This window comes from Protopterus annectens, chromosome 4.part1 (genome assembly GCF_019279795.1).
Source record: "Protopterus annectens isolate FY-2018-M chromosome 4.part1, PAN1.0, whole genome shotgun sequence".
Taxonomy (NCBI): domain Eukaryota; kingdom Metazoa; phylum Chordata; order Ceratodontiformes; family Protopteridae; genus Protopterus; species Protopterus annectens.
Genome location: NC_056734.1, coordinates 699,137,111 through 699,161,461, shown reverse-complemented (window position 1 = coordinate 699,161,461; position 24,351 = coordinate 699,137,111). Strand labels below are relative to the sequence as shown.

General features: G+C 43.0%; 1 protein-coding gene across 1 annotated transcript in view; it reads left to right on the top strand.

The window, feature by feature from the left end:
• Positions 1-24,351, top strand: part of GFM1 (G elongation factor mitochondrial 1) — a 1,399,365-nt gene that overhangs the window by 642,084 nt on the left and 732,930 nt on the right. Inside the window, 1 exon segment of the mRNA XM_044070477.1 lies at positions 8,905-8,915. Coding sequence (XP_043926412.1) covers positions 8,905-8,915 — 11 coding nt within the window.

Genomic DNA, 24,351 nt, shown 5'->3' with positions numbered 1-24,351 from the left:
ATACATAATCCTTGAGGCTCGTAGACCTTCAACAAGAAAGAATTATGCAGCAAAATGGAAAAGATATCTCATTTGGACTACTGCAAAGGGAGAAGATGTGGCACTGGTAAACATAGCCAACATCCTGGAGTACTTGGCAGAGCTCTTCCATACAGGCCTGTCCTATTCTTCCATCAAGATACATGCATCAGCTATTTCAGCAGAATACAGCTTGGATCCTCCTGTCTTCTCTCATCCTCTGCTCAGACAGTTTCTGAGAGGAATTAAAATGTAAAACCTCCCAGGAAACCACCATTGCCAACATGGGACTTGAACTTTGTGCTAGAAAAATTGACTCTTCCCCTTTCGAACCAGCAGCAACAGCAGAATTACAATTCTTATCCTGGAAGACTGCTTTCCTGCTGGCAATCACCTCAGCAAGAAGGGTCTCTGAACTACAGGCATTAATGGCAGTGCAACCCTTCCTGATCTTCCATCAAGATAGAGTGTCCATGAGAACAAATCCTACATTTATGCCTAAGGTGGTATCCAGAGTGTCTTTAAATCAGGCTATCCACCTACCTACATTCTTCCCCAACCCACAGAACAGGGGAGAAAGACTCTTGCATACCTTGGATGTACATAGACAATTACGCTACTACCTGGACAGGACCAAATCCAATAGGAAAACTGACCAGCTTCTGGTAGCATATGCAACAGGAAAGGAAGGAAAACCAATTTCAAAACAGACAATCTCCAAATGGATAGGAAATTGCATTAGATTTTGTTACTCCTACCATGGAAAGAAAACTCCAGAGAACATCAGACCTCACTCCACAAGGGCTACAGCCACTACCACAGCTTTCTTACGAGGGGTGGCTACCAAGGACATTATAGAGGCTGCTACTTGGACCTCCGTGCATACATTTGCCAAGCATTACAATTTACCTTTATACTCTAGATCCCGAGCAGGTTTTGCCACTGCTGTTTTGCAAGGGATCCTAACTACACCATAATCTCTCCTTTTTTCCTCCTCCCCTAGTTTAGCTATGGTATTCTACCCATTTGTAAGGACTGCAGATGCATCCTTGAAGGGCGTAGTACAGTTTTGTACCTACCATAAATGTAGATGTCCGATAGGAATGCATCTGCAGTCAGGATTACCCTCCCACCTTCCCCTCTGTGGTACTCCTAGGGTATTTGCCATCCTTCAGCTAGCTTGGGGGGGATCTATTGTGGTGTATTTGTTTGTATATATGTACATACATGCTTATTTTATGTGTTTGCTCTCTACTATTTGGAAACATTGGCATTTATCCAAATTTAGCCATCCTAGAGGGCACCTGGCATCTGGGGCAAGAAACACTGAGGAAAATGGCGTCGGCTGATGCCTTTATACCCGAAAAACTGCAGCGATGACGTCTGGTGAAGTGCGACACCAGCCGAAGCCAGACCCAGACTTTGGAATCCGGCCGACCGAAGGGCTGCCTGACGACAGGACTACCCATATGTAAGGACTGCAGATGCATTCCTATCGGACATCTACATTTATGGTAGGTACAAAACTGTACTATGTTCATTGTGTTACCCTGCTGCAGTCATCACACTTGGGTTATCCTGCTGTCAGGCGGTCCCGCAGTCGGCCTGAGTTCCAAAGTCTTGGTCTGGTGTCGGTTGCTGTCGCTTCTTCCCTGACATCAGTGCGCCAGGGGTATACAAGAGGCATCCGACGCCATTTTCTTCAGTCTTTCTTGCCGCGCGGTGCCTGAAGCAGAAGCAGTTCGCAAGTGCCGGTTGGCCGACACCTGAGATTTTCTAATCGAATTTCAGTCCGAAGTCTTCAATAAAGCTAAGTACCCTTTTGGGGATCCTTTTCTTGCCTCAGTCCGATGTCAGAAAAAGTTAACAATTGCATTTCTTGTGGGAAGCAAATACTTCATAAGGACTTCCATTCTTATTGTATTCCTTGCCTAGGCCCAGACCACGACATCACAGGTTGTCGGTTTTGTGCTAGGTTTAATAAACGAACTATCAAACACCGATGTCCTTCAAGGATGCATCTGCAGTCATCACATATGGGTTGTCCTGCCTCAGGCAGCCCTTCGGTCGGCCTGATTCCAAAGTCTGGGTCCGGCGTCGGCTGATGTCGCACTTTCCCCGACGTCAGAGCACCTGGGGTATAAAAGCATCAGCCGACGCCATCTTCCCTAGTCTTTCTTGCCACGTGGTGCCCGAAGCAGAAGCAGTTCGCAAGTGCCGGTCGGCCAGCTCCTGTAATTCAGCTACCGAAGACTTCAAAAAGCTAAGTACCCCGTTGGGGACTCTTTCTTGCCTCAGCCGATGTCAGATAAAGTTAATAATTGTTTAACTTGTGGGAAACAAATACCTCATAAGGATTTCCACTCTTACTGCCTCCCCTGCCTAGGCCCAGACCACGACGTCTCGGGCTGTTCAGCCTGTGCTTCCTTCAACCGACGCACTCTTAGACGTCGGGCGGAGTTTGCAGAGGAATTTTTTGGGGCTAGTTTTTCGTATAAGATGCCGTCGGAGACTCCGACTTCACATTTAATTAAGAAACGGAAGGACAAGGACCAACACACGCGGGCCGCGGTTTCAGCTGAAACCACGGCTAGACCTACCGCGAGTGTCTCGGTCCCGGCTGAAACAGAGTCCTTGGTACTTCCAATTACCGAAACCGCTCAACTGACTACCTCAGTCCCGGAGGCCCCGGCTGAGTCGGTTATTGAATTTCCAACAGAAACTGGTGTCCTGGAACCTGCAGACACCATTTCTTTAGACAAATCTACACCAGCACGTGGTGCAGCCAGGCCTCCTGCATCCATGTCCATTAAGGCTTTCTCCAGGGCTAAAGCTGCTAAACTCTCAAAAGCTTTGCCTCCCAAGGTTATTCCTCAGGGACCCTCTACTGGTTCACAGATTCTAAGCTTAGCAGAGGATCTTATCTCCTTAATTAGGGGCTCTCAACCTCATCCGGACAGGGGCTCTCAACCTCCTCCAAACAAAAGGCCCATGGTTGAGCCCTCTGATCCCCACTCCTCAGATGAGGCCTCTGATGGCTCTACTCTATCGGACCACCAGGAGGAGGTTTTTTCGGCCTACGAGGATTCTGATGCAGAGGAATCTATTCCCTCGGCCTCCCCTCCTGAAGAGTTTTCCTTTGGGGAGACACTACACACTATGAGAGAGCATTTCCAATGGCAGGGCCAGGAATTCTCTGATTCCAGGAAAAGATTAAGGACCTTTTTACATTTGCCTCAGCATAGACCTTTAGCTATTCCTCCTGTTTTGAATGTCATTGATGATGTGTACTCTGACTCTAGCACAACCCCTGATTCTCTCGCTCCGGCTCCTGCCAAACCCGATAGGTACTACAGGGTCCCGGACTCACATCTTTACCTTTGCAAGGCCCACTCTGCTGATCCAGAAACTATTTCCCAGGGCCCTAAAGGGGTTGCAGCTGCCACTGCTAAAAATACTCTCCCCTCTGAAAGGGAGTCCAGAGCTTTAGAGAGATGGGGTAAAAAAGTGTATACTTCTGCTACTCTTTCTATGAGGGCATTAAATTGTCAATTTCATATGATACAGTACCAAGAGTATTTGTTAGATGAATTGCATAAAAAACTGTCTTCACCTGACCCCCTAGACCGCAAGTCACTTCAGGATCTGGTACATAACTCACAACAGGTTAGCAACCATTTCTTGCAATGTGGTTATGATGCATTGGAAGCTTCATGTAGGTCAGCTATGACTGGCGCAGTCATACGTAGGCATGCTTGGCTGAAGGAACAATCTCTGCCAGACCATGTTAAAGCAAAGCTGCTGGATGCTCCACTGGAAAAGCAAAAGTTATTTGGCTCCACGGCTCAGGAGGTCCTAAAGAAATTTGAAGAAAAGGCTAAATCCGTACAAACAGTCAAAGATTTTCTCCAAGTACAACCACCAAGATTCAGCAGGAATTGGCCTTTCAAGAATTGGTCCTTTCCAGACACAGAGAAGTTTCAAAGAGGCAAGAACAGGCGTGCCAGAGGTAGAGGGCAAGCTAGAGGCTCCTACAGAGGATGTCAATGGCAACCTCCCAACCAGAGAGGTAATGCAGGACCTTCAACTGCTGCACAAGGACAGGCTCAATGACTTTACTTTGACAATGCCAACCAGGGCTCAATTGGAAGCACCTTTGGGCGGAAAGCTTTCTTTATTCTCAGAAAATTGGCACAGTATTAAAAGGGACAAATGGACACTACAAATAATAGACAAAGGATACAGGTTCCATTTCCACACATTACCATAAAAGAAAAGGCATGCCAGACCTGCCACCGAATCAAAGGGCAGAGGCTTTGAAACAAATTTCCAGCTTAATGCAAATGAAAGCTATAGAAAAGGTTCCTCTCTCAGAACAAGGCCAAGGATTTTATTCCAGACTATTCCTTGTTCCAAGAAAAGAAAAACAATGGAGGCCTATTCTCGACTTGTCCGCACTGAATACTTATCTCATTGTGCCAAAGTTCAAAATGCTGACTCTACAGCAGCTCCTTCCCATGCTGGGCAAGGGGTCCTGGCTGGTAACTCTAGACCTCAAGGAGGCATACCTGCATGTCCCTATCAGACAAAGTTGCAGAAGACCCCTCGGATTTCTTGCAGGGTCAGAGCATTATCAATTCTCAGCATTGCCCTTTGGCTTATCTACTGCGCCCAGAGTATTCACGAAATGCATGGCATCAGTAATGGCACACTGCAGACTTCAGGGGATTCAAATATACCCATATCTGGACAACTGCCTTATACAAGCGGACAGCCAACAAACTTTGGTAAAACACTTGAATTATGCCATCCACCTACTTCAGGCCTTGGGATATACTGTCAGCTTTCACAAATCAAGACTTGTTCCATCCCAAAGAATAACTTTTCTGGGTGCAAATCTAGATACAACCACCCAAATGGCCTTCCTCACAGAAGAAAAACAAAGTCAACTACCAGATTACTTCAAAAATCTGAAAAGACAAACCCAGCTGACTGCAAGGAAAATCCTGCAGGCCCTGGGTTACATGGCTTCTTGCATCCTTCTGATTCCGCAAGCAAGACTACATATGAGGAAACTACAGTGGTACCTAAGGTGTTTATGGACTCAGCACAGTCACAGCCTGGAAACTTTGATACCACTCATTCCATGCCTTCAAAAGGAATTTCTGTGGTGGGCTCAAGCAAGCCAGTCAAACAGGGGTCTGCCTTTCAGCAAACCAATAGCCATCCAAACCATTACAACAGACGCTTCAGACCACGGATGGGGAGCGCACTTGAGGGCAGATGCATTCAAGGTCTATGGTCACAAAAAGAGCTACGCAAGCACATAAACCAAAAGGAAATGCTGGCAGTGATACATGCAGTCGAAGCCTTCAAACCCTTTCTGCATCAAGGCCATCTGCTAATAAGGACAGACAACACCACGGTTATGTGGTACATAAACAAGCAAGGAGGCACCCATTCCTATCCTCTTTGCAGGCTGGCAGTGAATCTATGGGAACTTTCCTTGAAGCTCAATATACAGCTACAATCCCAGTTTGTGCCAGGGAAAGACAATATACTGGCGGACAGCTTAAGCAGAAATATCAAGGATGCATACGAATGGATGCTGCACCCGGACATCTTTCTACAGCTAACACAATCATGGGGGAGGCCGGACATAGATCTTTTTGTCTCCCCCCACAATCATCAACTGAAGAAATTCTGCTCAAGGACATACCACCCACAAGCATGGAAAGTGGATGCCCTCTCTTTCAGCTGGAGAACTCTAACAGTGTATGCATTTCCACCTCTCCCATTAATGACCAAGGTTTTACTGAAGATCAGGACAGAGCAGCCAAAAGTGATTCTGATAGCTCCGGACTGGCCAAGACAGCACTGGTACCCACTGTTAAAGAGCATGTCATGCACAAAACCATGGCCTCTTCCTCTATGGCCACTTCTACTGACACAGCACAACTACAAAACTCTGCATTCCAACCTGAAAACTTTGCAACTAACAGCCTGGAAAATACCTTGACTCCTCCTCAGGATAAGCTATCCCAGAGAGTGAAAGATATCATTATGGAAGCTCGCCGGCCTTCCACAAGAAAGGCATATTCAGCAAAATGGAAAAGATTTCACATTTGGAACACCACAAAGGGCTTAGATGCGACAGTGATGAACATGGCATATATCCTGGAATACTTGGCAGAAATGTTCCACAATGGTCTGTCTTACTCTTCCATTAAAATTCATGCTTCAGCAATTTCAGCAGAGTACAATATTGATCCACCTGTCTTCTCTCATCCTCTCCTAAGACAGTTTCTAAGAGGAATCAAAAACATCAATCCTCCAAGGAAACCACCCCTACCTACTTGGGACCTTAACTTCGTGTTGGAAAAACTAACACTGCCTCCCTTTGAACCAGCAGCATCTGCAGAACTACAGTTCCTGTCTTGGAAGACTGCTTTCCTTCTGGCCATAACCTCAGCAAGAAGAGTATCTGAGTTACAGGCCCTTATGGTGGCAGTACAGCCATTTCTTATTTTTCATCAGGACAGAGTTTCATTGAGAACCAATCCTACATTTATGCCAAAGGTGGTATCCAGGGTTTCATTAAACCAAGCTATTCACTTGCCTACCTTCTTTCCAAATCCACAAAACAAAGGGGAGAAACTTCTGCACACCCTGGACATACACAGACAGTTGCGCTACTACTTGGACAGAACTAAAGGTTACAGAAAAACTGACCAGCTGTTGGTAGCATATGCTGCTGGAACACAAGGAAAAGCAATTTCCAAACAGACAATTTCAAAATGGTTAGGGAATTGCATTCGTTTTTGTTACTCCTTTCTTGGAAAAACTGTGCCAGCTAACAGTAGACCTCATTCCACGAGAGCCACAGCCACCTCCACAGCCTTCTTAAGAGGGGTGGCTACCAAGGACATTTTAGAAGCTGCTACATGGAGCTCCGTGCATACATTTGCCAAGCATTACAATTTACCTTTATATTCCAGATCCAGAGCAGCCTTTGTTACGGCAGTCCTGCAGGGCATTTTAGCTACACCATCCTTTACATAGTTCCTCCACCCCCAGATTGGCTATGGTATTCTACCCATATGTGATGACTGCAGATGCATCCTTGAAGGACATAGTACAGTTTTGTACCTACCATAAATGTAGATGTCCGATAGGTATGCATCTGCAGTCAGGTTTACCCTCCCTCCCTCCTTCCCCTCTGTGGTATTTCTTGGGTACTTATCCCTCTTGTAGCTAGCTGGGGTGATCAATTATGGTGTATTTGTTGTTATATTACTGTGCATGTTTGGATTTTTAAATGCATCTCTCCAAATTTAGCCTTCCTTAGAGGGCACCTGGCATCTGGGGCAAGAAAAACTGAGGAAGATGGTGTCGGCTGATGCTTTTATACCCCAGGCGCTGACGCCGGGAAAGTGCGACATCAGCCGACGCCGGACCCAGACTTTGGAATCCGGCCGACCGAAGGGCTGCCTGAGGCAGGACAACCCATATGTGATGACTGCAGATGCATACCTATCGGACATCTACATTTATGGTAGGTACAAAACTGTACTTTTTGACTTCGCACAACATTACTTTGGTAGGAAATTTAATTATATCATGCCGTCGGAGCAGCCGACGACCGGCATGCATAAAAAACACAAGGATAAGGACAGGCAGCCAAGGAACAAGCCAGACTCCGAGGCCTCTGCTGGGCCTGTCGCCGGTTCTCCGGTTTTCAGTGAGGCGCCTACGCAGCCCCTGACGACCGCAGAATTGGAACCCCAGACAGCTGCGGATTCTCAAGTCGAGTGTACTAGGCCATTGCGGCCATCTTCACTAGGCCCTTCCGACACCGGAGCAGAAGTAGATCCCGGTGCAGTAGAAACACCTTCGGTTGCAGAAGGTGTCTTCAGACCGACTACACTCACCATTAAATCTTATGCTAAGCTTAAAACTCCAAAAAAGACTGTACATCAGTCTACAGTTCAAGGCCCCATGCCTAAGAAACAGATGCTTAAGATGGCTGAAGATTTGATTACCTTAATCAGGGGTTCCCATCCCCCTCCAGATAAAAGACCAAGACAAGAGGAGGATTATGCTTCCTCTGACCATGTTTCTATTTCCTCAGATTCTTCTGAGGAACAGGATTACACTTTCCCCCCTTATGAAGACTCTGATGCCGAAGACTCTATTCCCTCAGCATCTCCCCCTGAAGACTACTCCTTTGGGGAAACTTTACATACCATGAGGGAACATTTCCACTGGGAAGGCCAGGACTACTCTGATTCTAAGAAAGGGCACCGAGAGTTCCTTTTACTACCCCAGCACAGACCACTTGCTATCCCTCCAGTTTTAGACATTGTGGATGATGTTTACTTGGAGTCTAGTCTAAATCCAGACTCTCTACCTCCTGCTCCAGCCAAACCAGACAGGTACTACAGAGTACCTGACTCACACAAATTCCTTTATAAAAGCCCTGTGGCTGACCCAGAAACAATTTCCCAGGGTCCCAAAGGGGCTAAAGCTTCTATGGCTAAAAATCCTGTGCCCTCTGAAAGGGATTCTGGAGCCCTAGATAGATGGGGAAAGAAGATATACACCTCAGCTACTCTGGCTTTGAGAGCTTTAAATTGTCAGTTTCACAAGGAAATGCAGGATCTGTTGCATACAGCAGAACAGGTGGGCAAACATACTTTACAATGTGGATTTGATTCATTGGAAGCTTCCTGTAGAGCAGCTGTTACTGGATCTGTCATACGTAGACATGCTTGGTTAAAAGAACAAACCCTACCTGATCATGTTAAGGCAAAATTATTGGATGCACCTTTACAGCAGAATGTATTATTTGGTGTCAAAGCAGAAGAGGTTTTAAAGAAAATGGAGGATAAGGCAAAGTCTATGTAGACTGTCAAGGATTTTTTGCAGGTACAACCCCCTCTTTTCAGCAGAAATTGGCCAACAAAAAACTGGTCCTTTCCAGCTTCTGACAGATCACAGAGGGGCAAATACAGACTCCCAAGGGGCAGAGGTCAGTCACAAGGCCCTTACAAACCTCGCCAATGGGGCAATGCTACCCAGAAAGGAGGAGAAGACAGGCCCCAAGCTAGCAGAAGACAAACACAATGACTCAATCCTCAAACTACCAAGCAAATCTCTCTTGGCAGCTCCCTTGGGAGGAAAATTAGCACATTTTGCAGACAACTGGCACATCATCACAAAAGACAAATGGGTCCTAAACATTGTCTCACAAGGATACAGATTCCACTTTCATACCTTGACAAGGGTAAAAGGAATGCCAAACCCGCCACAAAATCAAAGGGCAGAGGCACAAAAACAAATAACAGCTCTCATGGACATGAGAGCCATTCAACAGGTACCTACACAGGAGCAAGGACAAGGATTTTACTCAAGACTCTTTCTAGTCCCAAGAAAAGACAAAGCATGGAGACCCATTCTGGATCTTTCAATTCTGAACACCTGCCTACAAGTACCAAAATTCAAAATGCTAACACTACAGCAGCTTCTTCCCATGTTGGGCAAGAATGCTTGGATAGTAACGCTGGACCTCAAGGAGACATACCTGCATGTCCCTATCAGACAAAATTGCAGAAGATGCCTCCACTTCATTGCAGGTTCAACCCATTATCAATTCTCTGCACTGCCCTTTGTCTTATCTACTGTGCCCAGGGTCGTCACAAAATGCCTGGCACCAGTAATTGCATACTGCAGACAAAGAGGAATTCAAATATACCCATACCTGGACGACTGCCTTATTCAAGCAGAAAGCAAGGACATTCTATTAAAGCATCTGGCATTTGTCAAACACCTTCTAAGTTGCCTAGGGTACACAGTAAATGAAAAGAAATCAAAACTAGTGCCCTCACAAAACATAATATTCCTGGGTGCCAGCTTGAATACAACTGCCCAGATGGCTTATCTCACGCCAGACAAGCAACAACAGCTGACTCAATACTTCAAAATAATGGCAACAAAGACCCAACTCCCTGCAAGAAAAATTCTGCAGGCCTTGGGATTCATGGCATCTTGCATACTACTAATATCATTTGCAAAACTGCATATGAGGAAATAACAATGGTACCTGAAAAGCGTATGGACTCAGCACAGCCACAGCTTGGAAACAATGATACCACTCATTCCCTGCCTTCAACAGGAGTTTCTATGGTGGGCACAGGCATGTCACCTCAACAAGGATCAGCCTTTCACCTTACACACAGCCAGGCAAACTATGACAACAGATGCATCGGACTATGCCTGGGGAGCACACATGGCAGGACACTGCATTCAGGGCAAATGGACTACAGATCAAAGGCATCTGCATATCAATCAAAATGAAATGCTAGCAGTACAGAATCCCCTAACAACTTTCAAGGACCTCTTACACCCAGGACAACTATAATAAAGACAGACAATACCACAGTAATGTGGTACATAAACGAGCAAGGGGGCACACATTCCTACCCTCTATGCAGGCAAGCAATGACCTTGTGGAACACAGCACTGTCTTACCAGGTTCAATTACAAGCATAATTCCTGCCAGGAAAGAAAAACACATTGGCAGACAACCTAAGCAGAAACCTCATGGATCACCACGAGTGGAAACTAGATCCACAAGTATTTGCAATGATAACTCAAAAATGGGGATGCCCAGACATAGATCTGTTTGCCAACCCCCAAAACTACCAACTTCAAAAATTTTGCACAAGGACATTCCATCCACAAGCTTGGAAAGTGGACGTCCTCTCATTCAGTTGGAAAACATTAACAGTGTATGCCTTTCCTCCACTGCCTCTTCTAGCAAAGGTACTCCTGAAAGTCAGATTAGAGAGGCCACAAATGATACTCATTGCACCAGACTGGCCACGCCAGCACTGGTATCCAATTCTAAGGAACATGGCCCACGGCCCACCATGGATTTTACCACAAATTCCTCACCTGCTCACCCAGCGAGACAAGCAGATTCTACACAGCCAGCTCAAGACTTTAAACCTGGCTGCATGGCAAATTACCTAAACAACCAGCCAACACCTCTATCCAAAGCTGTTATGGATGTCATTCTGGAGGCCAGGAGGCCCAGCACCAGGAAAACCTATTCAGACAAATGGAAAAGATTTTGCGCCTGGAACCAGGCTAAAGGCCAAAATCCCCTTGATCCAAACATTCCTCAGATTCTACAATATTTAACTGAGATGTTGCACAAAGGACTTTCCTTTTCATCTATTAAGATCCACGCCTCAGCAATTTCAGCTCATTACAACACGGATCCTCCTTTATTTTCACATCCACTACTAAGACAGTACCTCAGAGGGGCTAAGAACATAAGACCGCCCAGGAGAGCACCAACACCTACTTGGGATCTCAACTTTGTTCTGGAAAAGCTTACACTGCCGCCCTTTGAACCAGCTTTTTCAGCTGATTTAAAATTTCTTTCATGGAAAACTGCCCTGCTACTAGCAATAACTTCAGCTAGAAGAGTCTCAGAGCTACAGGCACTAATGGCAGTGGAGCCTTTCCTCAGTTTTCATCAAGACAGAGTCTCTCTATGAACTAACCCTTCCTTTATGCCAAAGGTGGCATCCAGTGTGGCCCTAAACCATTTATTTGCCCACCTTTTTCCCAAATCCCCAGAACAAAGGAGAAATACTCCTGCACTCTTTGGACATTCACAGGCAATTACGTTACTACTTGGATACAACTAAAGCTTTCAGAAAATCTTACCAGCTCTTTGTAGCTTATGCTGCAGGATCACAAGGAAATGCTATCTCAAAACAGACCATTTCAAAATGGATAGGACATTGCATATGTTTCTGCTACATGCATCATGGGAAACGGGTACCTGCTAACATTAGGTCCCACTCCACCAGGGCTACAACTACATCAGCAGCTTTTCTCAGGGGGGGTGCCAACCAAGGATATTCTGGAAGCTGCAACTTGGACTTCAGTGCACACCTTCACCAAACACTGTCACTTACCTCTATATTCTAAGACTAGAGCTGGTTTTGCCACTGCAGTTTTGCAGGCCCTACTAGCTTCCTCTAACCCTGTTTAACTCCACCACCCATCCTTAGCTTTGGGATTCAACCCAAGTGTGATGACTGCAGCAGGGTAACACGATGAACATAGTACAGTTTTGCACCTACCATAAATGTAGATGTTCGAGTGTTCACCATGCTGCAGCCCAGGTTACCCTCCCTCCATCCCCTGTGAACTAGCTGGACTTATTTATACCACTCTATCCTATACAACCTCTGTGGTGTATTTGCTTGTGCCTGAAGGTATTTTTTTATTTTTATATGTATTTTTTTATATAGTTATATATATATTTTGCACACCTATTGGGGGCACTTGACATCTGGGACAAGAAAAACTGAAGAAAATGACGTCGGATGCCTCTTATATACCCCTGGTGCACTGACGTCAGGGAAGAAGCGACAGCAACCGATGCCGGACCAAGACTTTGGAAATCAGGCCGACTGCGGGACAGCCTGATGGCAGGATAACCCAAGTGTGATGACTGCAGCAGGGTGAACACTCAAACATCTACATTTATGGTAGGTGCAAAACTGTACTTTTGTGTTGGACAGGATGGATTTGGGCCTGGGTTGGGGTGGATATCCCCACTTATGTTGAGCCTGGTGTTAGTGCTGATACAGATGTTGGAGTTTGGTGATGAGTGTGAGAAAGCAGTGTGGTTTTTTTTGGAGTAGGAATGAGAACATATGTGTTTAGTTCTGAATTGGTCCGTTATGTAGTTCTTGAACAATTGTGGGCAGATATTATTATAATGTGCAGTGTCTGTATATGAGAGTGCATAATGTTGTGTTGTGCTGCTAAGTTTAGGGATATTGCTAGAGTGATAACTTGTGGTGTTATAAAGAATTATGAGAAGACAGACTAGACTTAGTTGTGTGATGGTCATTGTTAGTTTAAGTTGGTTCTAGGTGGGGGTCTAGATAGGAATTATAGGGTTGCACTGTATGTGGATGGGTAAGTAGTGTGGGTGATGTAAATAATGCCTATCGGGAATGAGAGTGGTTGGGAGTATCTTGTGGTGGAGCAAGTTGGTGTGGTATAATATGATCTGACTTGAGGAGCTGTGATTGGTGGAGGTGATTTGAGGGTGAGCTGTGGGTGTGGCTGTGATTACTATAAATGTAGAGGTAGTGGGGGTGGGAGGGAATAGGGGGCAGGGCATGGGAGCGGAGAGAGCCCGAGCATTAGTGAGGGCAAACGGAGTGGGGCAGAGTCCACCAAGACAAGAGTAAAAAGTATTACTTTACAAATCTGAACACTTTAAACCAATCCCTGAGGTCTAATGGCTTACCAGCAAGCAGAGTGCAATTGCTGAAGAGCATTTGTGTCCTGGTGGGAGACTAGAAATTTAAAGATGGCTCCATGCTCAGCAGGATTCTAATATACACTTAGTATTGGGGAGGGAAATAGCACAAGGGGTGTAAACCAGGTGGAATGCAAAGAAACCAGCGAAACCAGAGAGGCAATCAGTGGAAATCTATCAGTGAAGGCCTCAGAGGGGTTAAGTAATAATTCAAACTACCTGTAAAGTGAAGGAGAGAAGAGAGAGCAAAGTTTATTAAGGTTGGGAGTTTGTCTTCACATTGACTTGCTTATTAGTAGCCAGTTTGTGCACAGATTAGAGAAGGGAGATACATTAGCAATGAAGGGGAATGTATAGAGATGCAAGTAAACAGGTGGGCCTCCAAGTGATACAAACTAAGGCAGAAAGCACTGAGAGGGCTGCTTGATGGTTAATTTAGTCACAAGGATCTGAATTAAATGTATACTGTCTATTGGATGGTTAGGATTACTGCACTAGCTGGGTGGGGGACACAAGGCTACAACCGTCAGTTTTACTAGCATGCTGAAAACTACTAAGAAATACTGCTAAAGTTATAGCTTCACTCTCATAAAACATACAAGTAGAATGCCTGGGTGGACTGACTCTGCTCTTGAGGCACAAAATGTATATCCTTATTTGGTTTTGCAGTACTGATTTCTTCTTATACTATATGGGTGGGGTGGTAGCCTCAGACTGCAGATTTGCTTGAGTGTGCTCTGAAGAGAGAGAGAGAGAAAAAAAGAGAGGATGAAGCTAGTAGAATGAGACAAAGATATGTTAGATGGGTTAAATGAAGTAATGAGGAGATAGGAGGGTGTAAAAGATACAAGTCTGAGGATAGTGTGGATAAAGCAGGAGACTAGATGCTACTGCTACAGTTTGAGAGTGCTTCAACAGTTACCACATCGCAGTTTGGAAACCGGTTAATAAATCATGCACAATACATTTATCAGCCAGTTATCCTGTGCATACAAGAAAAAGGAAAATGAACACTTAACAGCACAGCTGAATCAGTAGCATAGACAACTGTAGTGCTAAATCAGTAAATACTGTACTCCAACACTAAGTCAATTAGATTTACATTACAGTTATAGCAGCAGTTTTAGTATGAATGTATGCTTAGTAGCATTTCTGTATCTGGCCCTCCGGTATCCATGGAAACAGTATGATAAAGAGAAATTGACTGCCTGGTTCTCACATCTCCATGGAAACAATCTGATAATGAGAACTTGGCTGTCTGGTTCTCATGTCTCCATGGAGACAATCTGATAAAGAGAAATTGGTTACTGTTTAGTGTAGAGTGACTGGCCTGGGAAAAATTAAAAGAGAAACTGGTTAGGAGATAATCATCTCTGAAATTATTTAGGGTTTTCCCAGCTGGGAGAGCTATAAAGATAAAACAAAAACAGTTAGCACGTAATAGAAGCACAGTCTGCACCAATAGTTCATAGTTTAGTACTAAATTAACTGCCTTTGTAGGCTATTTTAACCCTAGCCAATTACCCCACATGAGAATCAAACCCTGCATCTTGCATTTGTAAGGTAAACACCCTAACCATTATGCCAACCTCAGCATGGATATCCTTGCCTAGTAACATCCTTTGAAGAAGTAACAAAAATTATTTAGAGGGAATGACAAATGTTAAAGTATTGCAGAATAGGGGGAATCTCACAGAACAAGAAGAGGATCAACCTCAGAATGCTATGCAGAAAATCAGGGATTACCTTGATAATATACACAAGTTAGAAAGATTGCTGTTAAGCAACTCTTTTTTGGTAATAACACTAGAGCACAAAAGCTTTATCACAATGACTCAGACAACAGAAAGTAGAAAGGGCTGTCGCCAAGGTTAGGGAGCCTATAACAGGGAAGGTAACAGAAGATCATGTAGCGGCATTAGAAATATTTCATAAATTCTATGAAAGTGCAATATGAAAATCAAGAAACGATACAAATGAAAATATGTATGGAAGAATTAAATATGTCAAGGTTAGAGGTAGATGAGGCTCAATTACTAGCAGGTATGATAGGAGGAGATAAGATAACAATTATGATGTATAACCAAGCTACAGGATGGTGTTGCTGAGGAAGTTTGGAACCTGGGAGGGAAAAAAATGATAAAGATATGGATGGTTTTGTGTAACCATATTTTAAGAGGAGGAGAAGTACTAACATCATGGAAGAAAGCCGTGGTAGCTGTAATATCTAAAGAAGGTAAAGATCCATCAGATCCAGCTTCATACAGGCCCATTTCAGTACTAAACTATGATTATAAAATGTTCATGTCTGTAGTGGCTAAAAGTATGGCAAAAGTAATGCCAAAATTGATAGATATGGTTTTGTGGATGGGTGGCAAACATTTGACAACATTAACAGAACATTGATGATCCAGAGGGAAACAAAATTTAAGGAATACAATAGATGGTGGGTTGTGATGCAGCAAAAGCATTTGACATTTATCTTTATCAGCAGGGCAGTGGTAAGCATTTGCATTTCCTGAAAAAAAAATAAGGTTGATTAGGAGGATATATGAGGGATCAGAAGCAAAAACTGAAGTGGGTGGGGTCCTCTCTGATAATTTCTGCTTGAGCAGAGGAACCAGGTGGGGGTGTCGTCTTTCTCCTTTGTTACTTGCATTATATTTAGAACCACTGGCAAAGAAAATCAGGGAAATTCAAGAATATAATTAGTATAGTAGTGAAGAAAAGCTGACTGTATTTGCAGATGATGTACCCACATATGAGTTGGTTCAGCAATATCCATACTTATAGGGACTTGATAAACTGAAGTATTTAGGAGTATGGATTAAAATGTTTCTGGTGTGGCAGTTAAGGATATGTGGGAAGAGACTAAAGAAAAGATAAAAAAACTGAAAAAAATTGAAGGTTTGTAATCTGGATATGGATAGTAAGATGCAAGCAGTTAAAATGTTTTTCGTCCCATTAATCTTATACACAGGTCAGGCATATTTTTATCAACCAGAGGAGAAGTTGAGGATAGCAATTAATAAAGAGCTGAAGGACTTTCTCTGAGAGGGGAAGACAGCACGAGTGATGTGGGATAAGCTGATTCTTCCAGTAGGCGGATTGGGATTAAATGATTTGAAGGGTATTTCAGAGGTACACAGTTAAGGCTCCTATACATAGCACAAGCAGAAAACTATAATTCAAAGTGGAAAGCAATGATGATGAAATCGGGAGGAAGCTCAAGAAACCGAAAGAGACTGGGATTTTGGAAGCAGGCCATGCAGAATAACAATAGTCATACAGAATTTTATCCATAAAGTAGCAGAAAGTATTCTAAGAACTAAGCCAACACGGGAATGGCGAAAGGAGATTTTGCCCATAGGGAAGACTGCAGTTAGGAATATAGACAATAGGCAAGAGGAGACTGGAATTTATTGGAAAAAACTGGCAAAGAAACCAAGGTATTGGGAGCAAATAACTAGAGAGAAAAAGATGGTAGAATGGGAAGACACCGAGCATTTATTTGGACTGCAGGTTAGAGCTTAGATTGCCTTCACTATCAAGGACTGATATTAGAGTATAGGCAAAGAGAAAGAAAATAAGGGTCTTAAATGAAAGACCAGCACTGGTAGAGTTTTTAGTAGAATATAGAACAGAAGCTGCCATTAAAAAAGGAATAATTAGTGGAGCATATAAAATATTGCATGATAACTATAAGAATCAATCAATGGAGGTTAGAAAGGATTGAGATTAGGGATTAGATAAGTAATTCACAAAGAAACAGTGGGAGGATATATGTATATCTCCCAAACATGCAACAAAATCTAGAAGATTTAGGATCTTTGTCTGGAAGTGTTTACATAGATATTTCTATAACCCAAGTAGACTCCCAAAGAATTTTTCCTCAGGTAGATAGTAAGTGTTGGAGGTGTGACAGGCAAGAAAGAGGTGGCTGGAAAAAATATTTTGGGGGTGTATTGAGATGGCGGACTTTAGGGATTCCCTGCGGACCGCTCTGTCGGAGATGTTGAGTGAGCGCATTGGATTGACTGGGGAGATTATTTTTTTGAGCTGTGATACAGAATCAGAATTGCCTAGACATAGTAAAGCCTTGCTCAGTCTAATTATGCTGGCTGACAAAAAAGCAATTTTTAGAAAATGGAAATCAAAGTCTAGACCAACTTTACTAGAAGTAGTGAAAATAGTAACAGAGATAAAACAACTGGAATCGGGATCTTTAGAAAAGGGACGGAGCACACTACATAGGAAAAAATGTGAATTGTGGGAACAATTTATGCAGAGAAGGAATGAGGTTTAAGAGGCAGGATTTGAGTGAACCATATAATGCTTAACTGTCAATGACTGGATAGATTATAAGTGATGTATAATGTTTGCAACTACAGTTGTTTTATGTTTTGTTTTTAATTTATATAAATGTAAGATTGCTTATGTCATATGTGATAATTTAATAAAGATGTTTTTTGGAGAAAAGAAAAATAGGAATTTTCAGCCAACAGTACCTGCAGCACTGGGAAAACATCACATCACTTTAAACTTAGGCTGTGGCAGTCAAGACATGACCTAGAACTGGGTCAGTCTTTGAAAAGCTCTTTCCCTTTGGTATATCATTACAAAACATGCAGGTGTTTCTTCAGTGTTTCTATTCAACTTACCTCTGAATGGTGTCACTTCAGTACTGCACAATATTTAGTAAAATAAAACACAGGCACTCAGACTGCTGACCACAGTGGAAAAGTTATTGTAACTTTCAGCACAGGAGAATATGGTGCCATTTTGACAGGAATGGTCTGCACCCGTCTCTTCTAAGCTTGCAAATTTTGGCCAAAGCAGTGCCTAAAAAAAGGAAAAAGATACGCTATGGGGGAGGGGGACAATAAAAAACTGAGAAACCTTCCTTGAGAGTGAAGCCAACCCTAGAGTCTCTCCACTGTGGAAAATGCAGATATTTGTGCAGTTGCTGAGACATGGTTTAGTGTATAGCATACTCCACACTGTAGAGATACAATGCCTCCAAACACTTTCAGACCAGCTATTTCGCAGGTACAGAGTAAAGGTGGAGGTGTTTCGCTGTATGTCATATTTAAACAAAACTTAAGGCTGATCAAACTGGATATGATTAATGTGCTTCTCCATGTCCGCCATGTCCAAATTGCCATAGTAAGGTCCCATGCTGTGTCGTTGCAAGCTATACGTCCAGCTCTCGTCACCCAGGAACCCAGAACACATACTTTACTGGATCTCCTCACCACAGAATTCATAACCTAAGTAGATGTAATCACCACTAGCATGGAAGAATGTTGCATCCACGCAACTGTAATGTCCTGTCTGGTAAGATCAAACCACTCAGACAAACCTCCTACTACTAAGCGATATCCTGACATTTACAGCCCCCGCAAACCTTGAGGGCACTGCTGGCTATGCTCAGTTGTTAGGAGACCCAGTACAACATTTGGAGGCATAGGTACAGCTCTGGTTACCAGGAGTACACATGGAACAAAACAAAAAGCCACCCTGGGGTGTCCTAGCAGCAACAGATGGCATAACAAAAAGGAAGAAAGTCATGACAAAAATTGTAGAAAATGGTCAGCTGAAAATGTTAACTCAATAACAAATAGACTTTGACAAGTATAGCATACAGTGTACTGAGCAGAACTTCACAACAAAATGAAGACCAGCTACATAAGGAAAATTGTAGAGGCAGCAGCAAAAGTACAAGCACATACACTGGTGGCAACTGTTAAGCTTCAAGTCAGACTTTCAATACAGGACTTGTACCCAATACTAAAAGGGTATTTAACTACAGCATGTAAAGAATGCAATATGAACAGAGCTTTCATTCGGCACATATGAAATCAACTCCACTGTTTTAGTAACTTAAAAGGCTGGCACTGTATAGGGAACTAAAGAATAGTTTCATAGTGACCTAAATCGGATTTTACTTGTACCGTAATATAAAGTAGGACATCATATGCTAATCACCAACTTTACTCCACCATTTATCCAGTGGTCAAAAAGACCTGCCTCCCACCACACATACAATTCCTGCCATTAGGGTAAATGGCCAGAGACTCATGTAAATGATCTGGTAACCACTAATTGATCAGCACGCAAACCGATAATAAATGAAACTGAATTACAATGATGAATTCACCTACCATGGTTAACAATAAAAGAGCTACAAAGTGATTTAGGGCTGACGTACATGTAAAAGGCACCTGCGATTTACATTGCCCTAGTCCTGTTTTGACCTGATCCTGTAGGGTTTTATTCAATTTACGTCCTAAGCACTGTAATCTGAGGGTGAATAATACTGCTCATTTCCTAAACAGTAAACTTGAATCAAAGTGAATCTCTTCATATAATACAACAGAAATCTAGAATATGCATGGTTACTAAAACTACAGTGCTCTTAAACACTATTTGAAACAGAGTGTAGAGTGCAAAACAGTGAAACTCTGCAACTAATACCAGCAAACTGTTAACTTTCTAAGTTTATAAGATCAATACTTAATCTGTCGCTATTTTCATGCCTTTGCCCCTCCCCCACCCATTGTTTGTTTTTGTGCAGACTTCATATACCTCAGAAAATGCATGTTTACATAGATCCAGTTATTCTGGTAACTTTTTCAGTTTATAACAGTGGTATTTAAAATCAGCCCCTATTTTGTGTCTGCTCACACAAACAAAAATGGATACTAATACAAATCCGGTTATTCTACCAGCTATACAAAAAAAATGCATGCTCATACAGATCCAGTTATTCCAGCAACTTTCTAAGCTGAGAAATATTTAAAATCTGTCTGTATTATTGGGTCTATGTTCACACACACACACACACACACAAATGCCTGCTAACACAGAGATGGTTACTACATCAACTTTCTTACTTTATAACAACAAAATTTAAAGTCTGCCCTATTAGGTCTTTGTTCTCACACACAGAAAAAGCATGTTAACACAGATCCAATTATTCCAGTAACTTTTCCAGTTTTTAACAGTGGTATTTAAAATTGGCCCCTATTTTTGGGTCTGCTCAGATACAAATGTATGCTAATACAGATCCATTTATTCCAGCAGCTTTCTATGTCTATAAGAGAAATATTTAAAATCTGTCCATATTATTTGGTCTATGTTCACATACAGAAATACATGCTAAGACAGAGGCAGTTACTCCAGCAACTTTCTAAGTTGATAACAGCAGAATTTACAATCTGTCCTTATTTTTGGTTCTTTGTTCGCACGCACAAAAATGAATGCTAACACAGATCTGGTTATTCCACCAACCCACACAGAAAATGTATGCTGACACAGATCCAATTATTCCAGCAACTTTCTAAGTTAAGAGAAATATTTAAAATTTGTCTATATTATTGGGTCTGTGTTTACACACACCCAATGTATGCTAATGCAGAGACAGTTACTCGGGAAACTTCTAAGTTTGTAACAGCAAAATTTAAAATCTGTCTTATTGGGCCTTTGTTCTCACACAGAAAATGCATGCTAATAAACATCCAGCTATTCCAGCAACTTTTTCAGTTTATAATAGCAGTGTTTAAAATCAACTCTTTTCTGGGTTTTTGTTCACACACAAGTGCTAACACAGAATCAACTATTCCAGCAACTTTCTAAGTTTATAAGAGCAATATCTGTCCCTGTTATTGGGTCTTTGTTCACACACACACACACACACACACACACACACACACGCTAACACATATACAGTTACTCCAGCAACGTTCTGAGTTTATAAAAGTAGCATTTAAAATCCGTATCTGTTTTTCAGCCTTTGTGTCGCCATCATGTTTGGCTTGGTCCAGAATCCAGATTTCATGTCCTGCATAAAATGTATGCTACAAGATCCAATTATTCCAGCAACTGTCCAAGTTTACTAGCAGTATTTAAAATCTGTCCCTACTTTTGGGCCTTTGTAATTTCTCTGTCACTCTGTCTCTGTCACACACACACACACACACACACACACACACACACACACACACACACGTGCGCGCGCGCACAAAATGCATCCTAACATGGATCCAGTTATTTCAGCAACTTTATAAGTTTAGAACAGCAATATTTAAAATCTTTCCCTACTTTTGAGCTTTTGTAATCTTGCACACACAAAATGTATGCCAACATAGATCCAGTTATTCAGCAACGTTGTAAGTTTATAAGAGCAGTATTTAAAACCTTTTTGTATTACTGGGTCGTTCCACACATGTTACCACTGATACAGTTACTCAAGCAATGTTCTAAGTTTATAAGATCAGTATTTAAAATCTGTCCCTATTTTTCAGCCTTTGTCCCACCATCATGTTTGGCTTGCTCCAGAATCCAGATTTCATATCTTTCAAAAATGCATAGTAACACAGATTCAATTGTTCCAGCAATTGTCCATGTTTAACAGCAATGTCTAACATCTGTCCCTATTTTGGGTTTTTTGTAATCTCTCTCTCTGTCTTTCACACACTTGCACAAAAACAAAATGCATGCTAACATACATCCAGTTACTCCCAACAACTTTTTTAAGTTTATGAGAGCAATATTTAACATATGTCCCTTCTTTTTAGGCCATTATCCTTCTCTCTCTCTTACACACACACACACACACACACACACACACACACACACACACACACATTTATCTGTACATACATATATATATATATATATATATATATATATATATATATATAAAACACACACACACACACACACACACACATATATTTATCTGTATGTATATATATATATATATATATATATATATATATATAAACACACACACACACACACACACACATACATATTTATCTGTATATATATATATATATATATATATATCACACACACACACACACACACACACACACACACACACACACACACACTGCAGAATCTGTCCATACTTTTTAGCCCATTCTCTGTCTCTTTCTTTCTCTCTTTCACACACACACTCTTACCTGCTCTCAACCTGAAACGCAAGCCTGAACCAATTAGTCCCCGTCTTCACACAAAGAAGAAACTCCTCAGCTCGCTGTCCCTCCAAACTACAAAGAAACTCCTTTTCTTGCTCCGTCATCACTTGTCCAACTCCAATTGGGTCTGGCTACAGGCGATACAAATAGAAGCACTTAATGGCAGAAATGCACCCAACCGAATTTTGCAATACAAGAATGGACTTACTAAAGGGTGCACAAACAGAAAAAATATCTCAATCTGTACTATTCCAGGGCCAGACTCCTTGCATTATGAAAGGACTCTGCCATGATCTACACTGTTGCTCTGGAATACCAGTTGTCCCCCTCAACGCAGGTATGCAGCCAGCAACAAGGCAAGTAAGAAAGGGAAGAGCAGTTGACTGCAACTGTATTAACAGGAATTAAGCAGACTGCCAAATATACCTCCAGCCAATAATAATAAAGTCTGGTTAGGTCACCACCACCCCTCCCCCCATACTTGTAAGTTAACAGAGGCAAGTTTTTCAGGTGGGGAGGGGACAGGGGAGGAATTTTAAGGAATTTTTTTCATGATGATGTCCTTCAAGGATGCATCTGCAGTCATAACATATGGGTTGTCCTGCCTCAGGCAGCCCTTCGGTCGGATTCCAAAGTCTGGGTCTGGCCTCGGCTGATGTCGCACTTTTCCCGACGTCTGAGCGTCTGGGGTATAAAAGCATCAGCCGACGCCATTTTCCACAGTCTTTCTTGCCGCGCGGTGCCCGAAGCAGAAGCTGTTCGCAAGTGCCGGTCGGTCAGATCCAGTGAATTCAGCTACCGAAGACTTCGAAAAAGCTAAGTACCCCGTTGGGGACTCTTTCTTGCCTCAGCTGATGTCAGACAAAGTAAATAATTGTTTAACTTGTGGGAAACAAATACCTCATAAGGATTTCCATTCCTACTGCCTTCCTTGCTTAGGCCCAGACCATGACGTATCGGCCTGTTCAGCCTGTGCTTCCTTCAACCGACGAACTCTTAGACGTCGGTCGGAGTTTGCAGAGGAATTTTTTGGGGCCACTTTTGCAAATAAAATGCCGTCGGAGACTCCGACTTCGCATTTGGTGAAAAAACGGAAGGACAAGGACCGACACTCACGGCCCGCGGTTTCGGCTGAAACCACGGTAAGGCCTACCACGAGTGTCTCGGTTTCGGCTAAAACCGAGTCCACGGAGATTCCTTCTTCCAAAATCATTCAACCGACCACCGCGGCCCAGGAGGCCCCGGCTGAGTCGGCTACCGAGTTACCTACCGAAACCAGTGCCCAGGAAATGTCCGACACCATTCCTTTGGACATTTCTACTCCTGCACGTGGGGCAGCTAGGCCCCCTGCTTCCATGTCCATTAAGGCTTTTTCTGGGGCTAAGGCTGCTAAACTTTCTAAAGCTTTGCCTCCCAAATCTACCTCCCAGATGCCTTCCTCTAGTTCTCAGATCCTCAGCCTTGCTGAGGACCTTATTTCTTTGATTAGAGGTTCACAACCTCACCCTGAAAGGGGCCTCTCACCCACCGCCTGACAAAAGGCCCAGGTCTGACCCCTCTGACCCACACTCTTCTGATGAGTCCACCGATGGATCTGACTTGTCAGACCACCAGGATGGGGCTTATTCGCCCTATGAGGATTCTGATGCTGAAGAATCTATCCCTTCGGCCTCCCCTCCTGAAGAGTTTTCTTTTGGTGAGACCTTACACTCCATGAGAGAGCATTTTCAATGGCAAGGTCAGGAATTCTCTGATTCCAGAAAAAGATTAAGGACCTTTTTACATTTGCCTCAACATAGGCCCTTCGCTATACCTACTGTTTTGACAGTAATTGATGATGTGTACAATGATGTCAACTCAGCCCCTGATACTCTCCCAGGCTAGCTAAGTGTACGTTATAGTGTATACATAGTGTATGCTTACCGACTTCTGTGAAAGGGGCATTGGCAAAGGATGCTGTAAAAATTTCTAGAAAGCCACAAAGTCTGA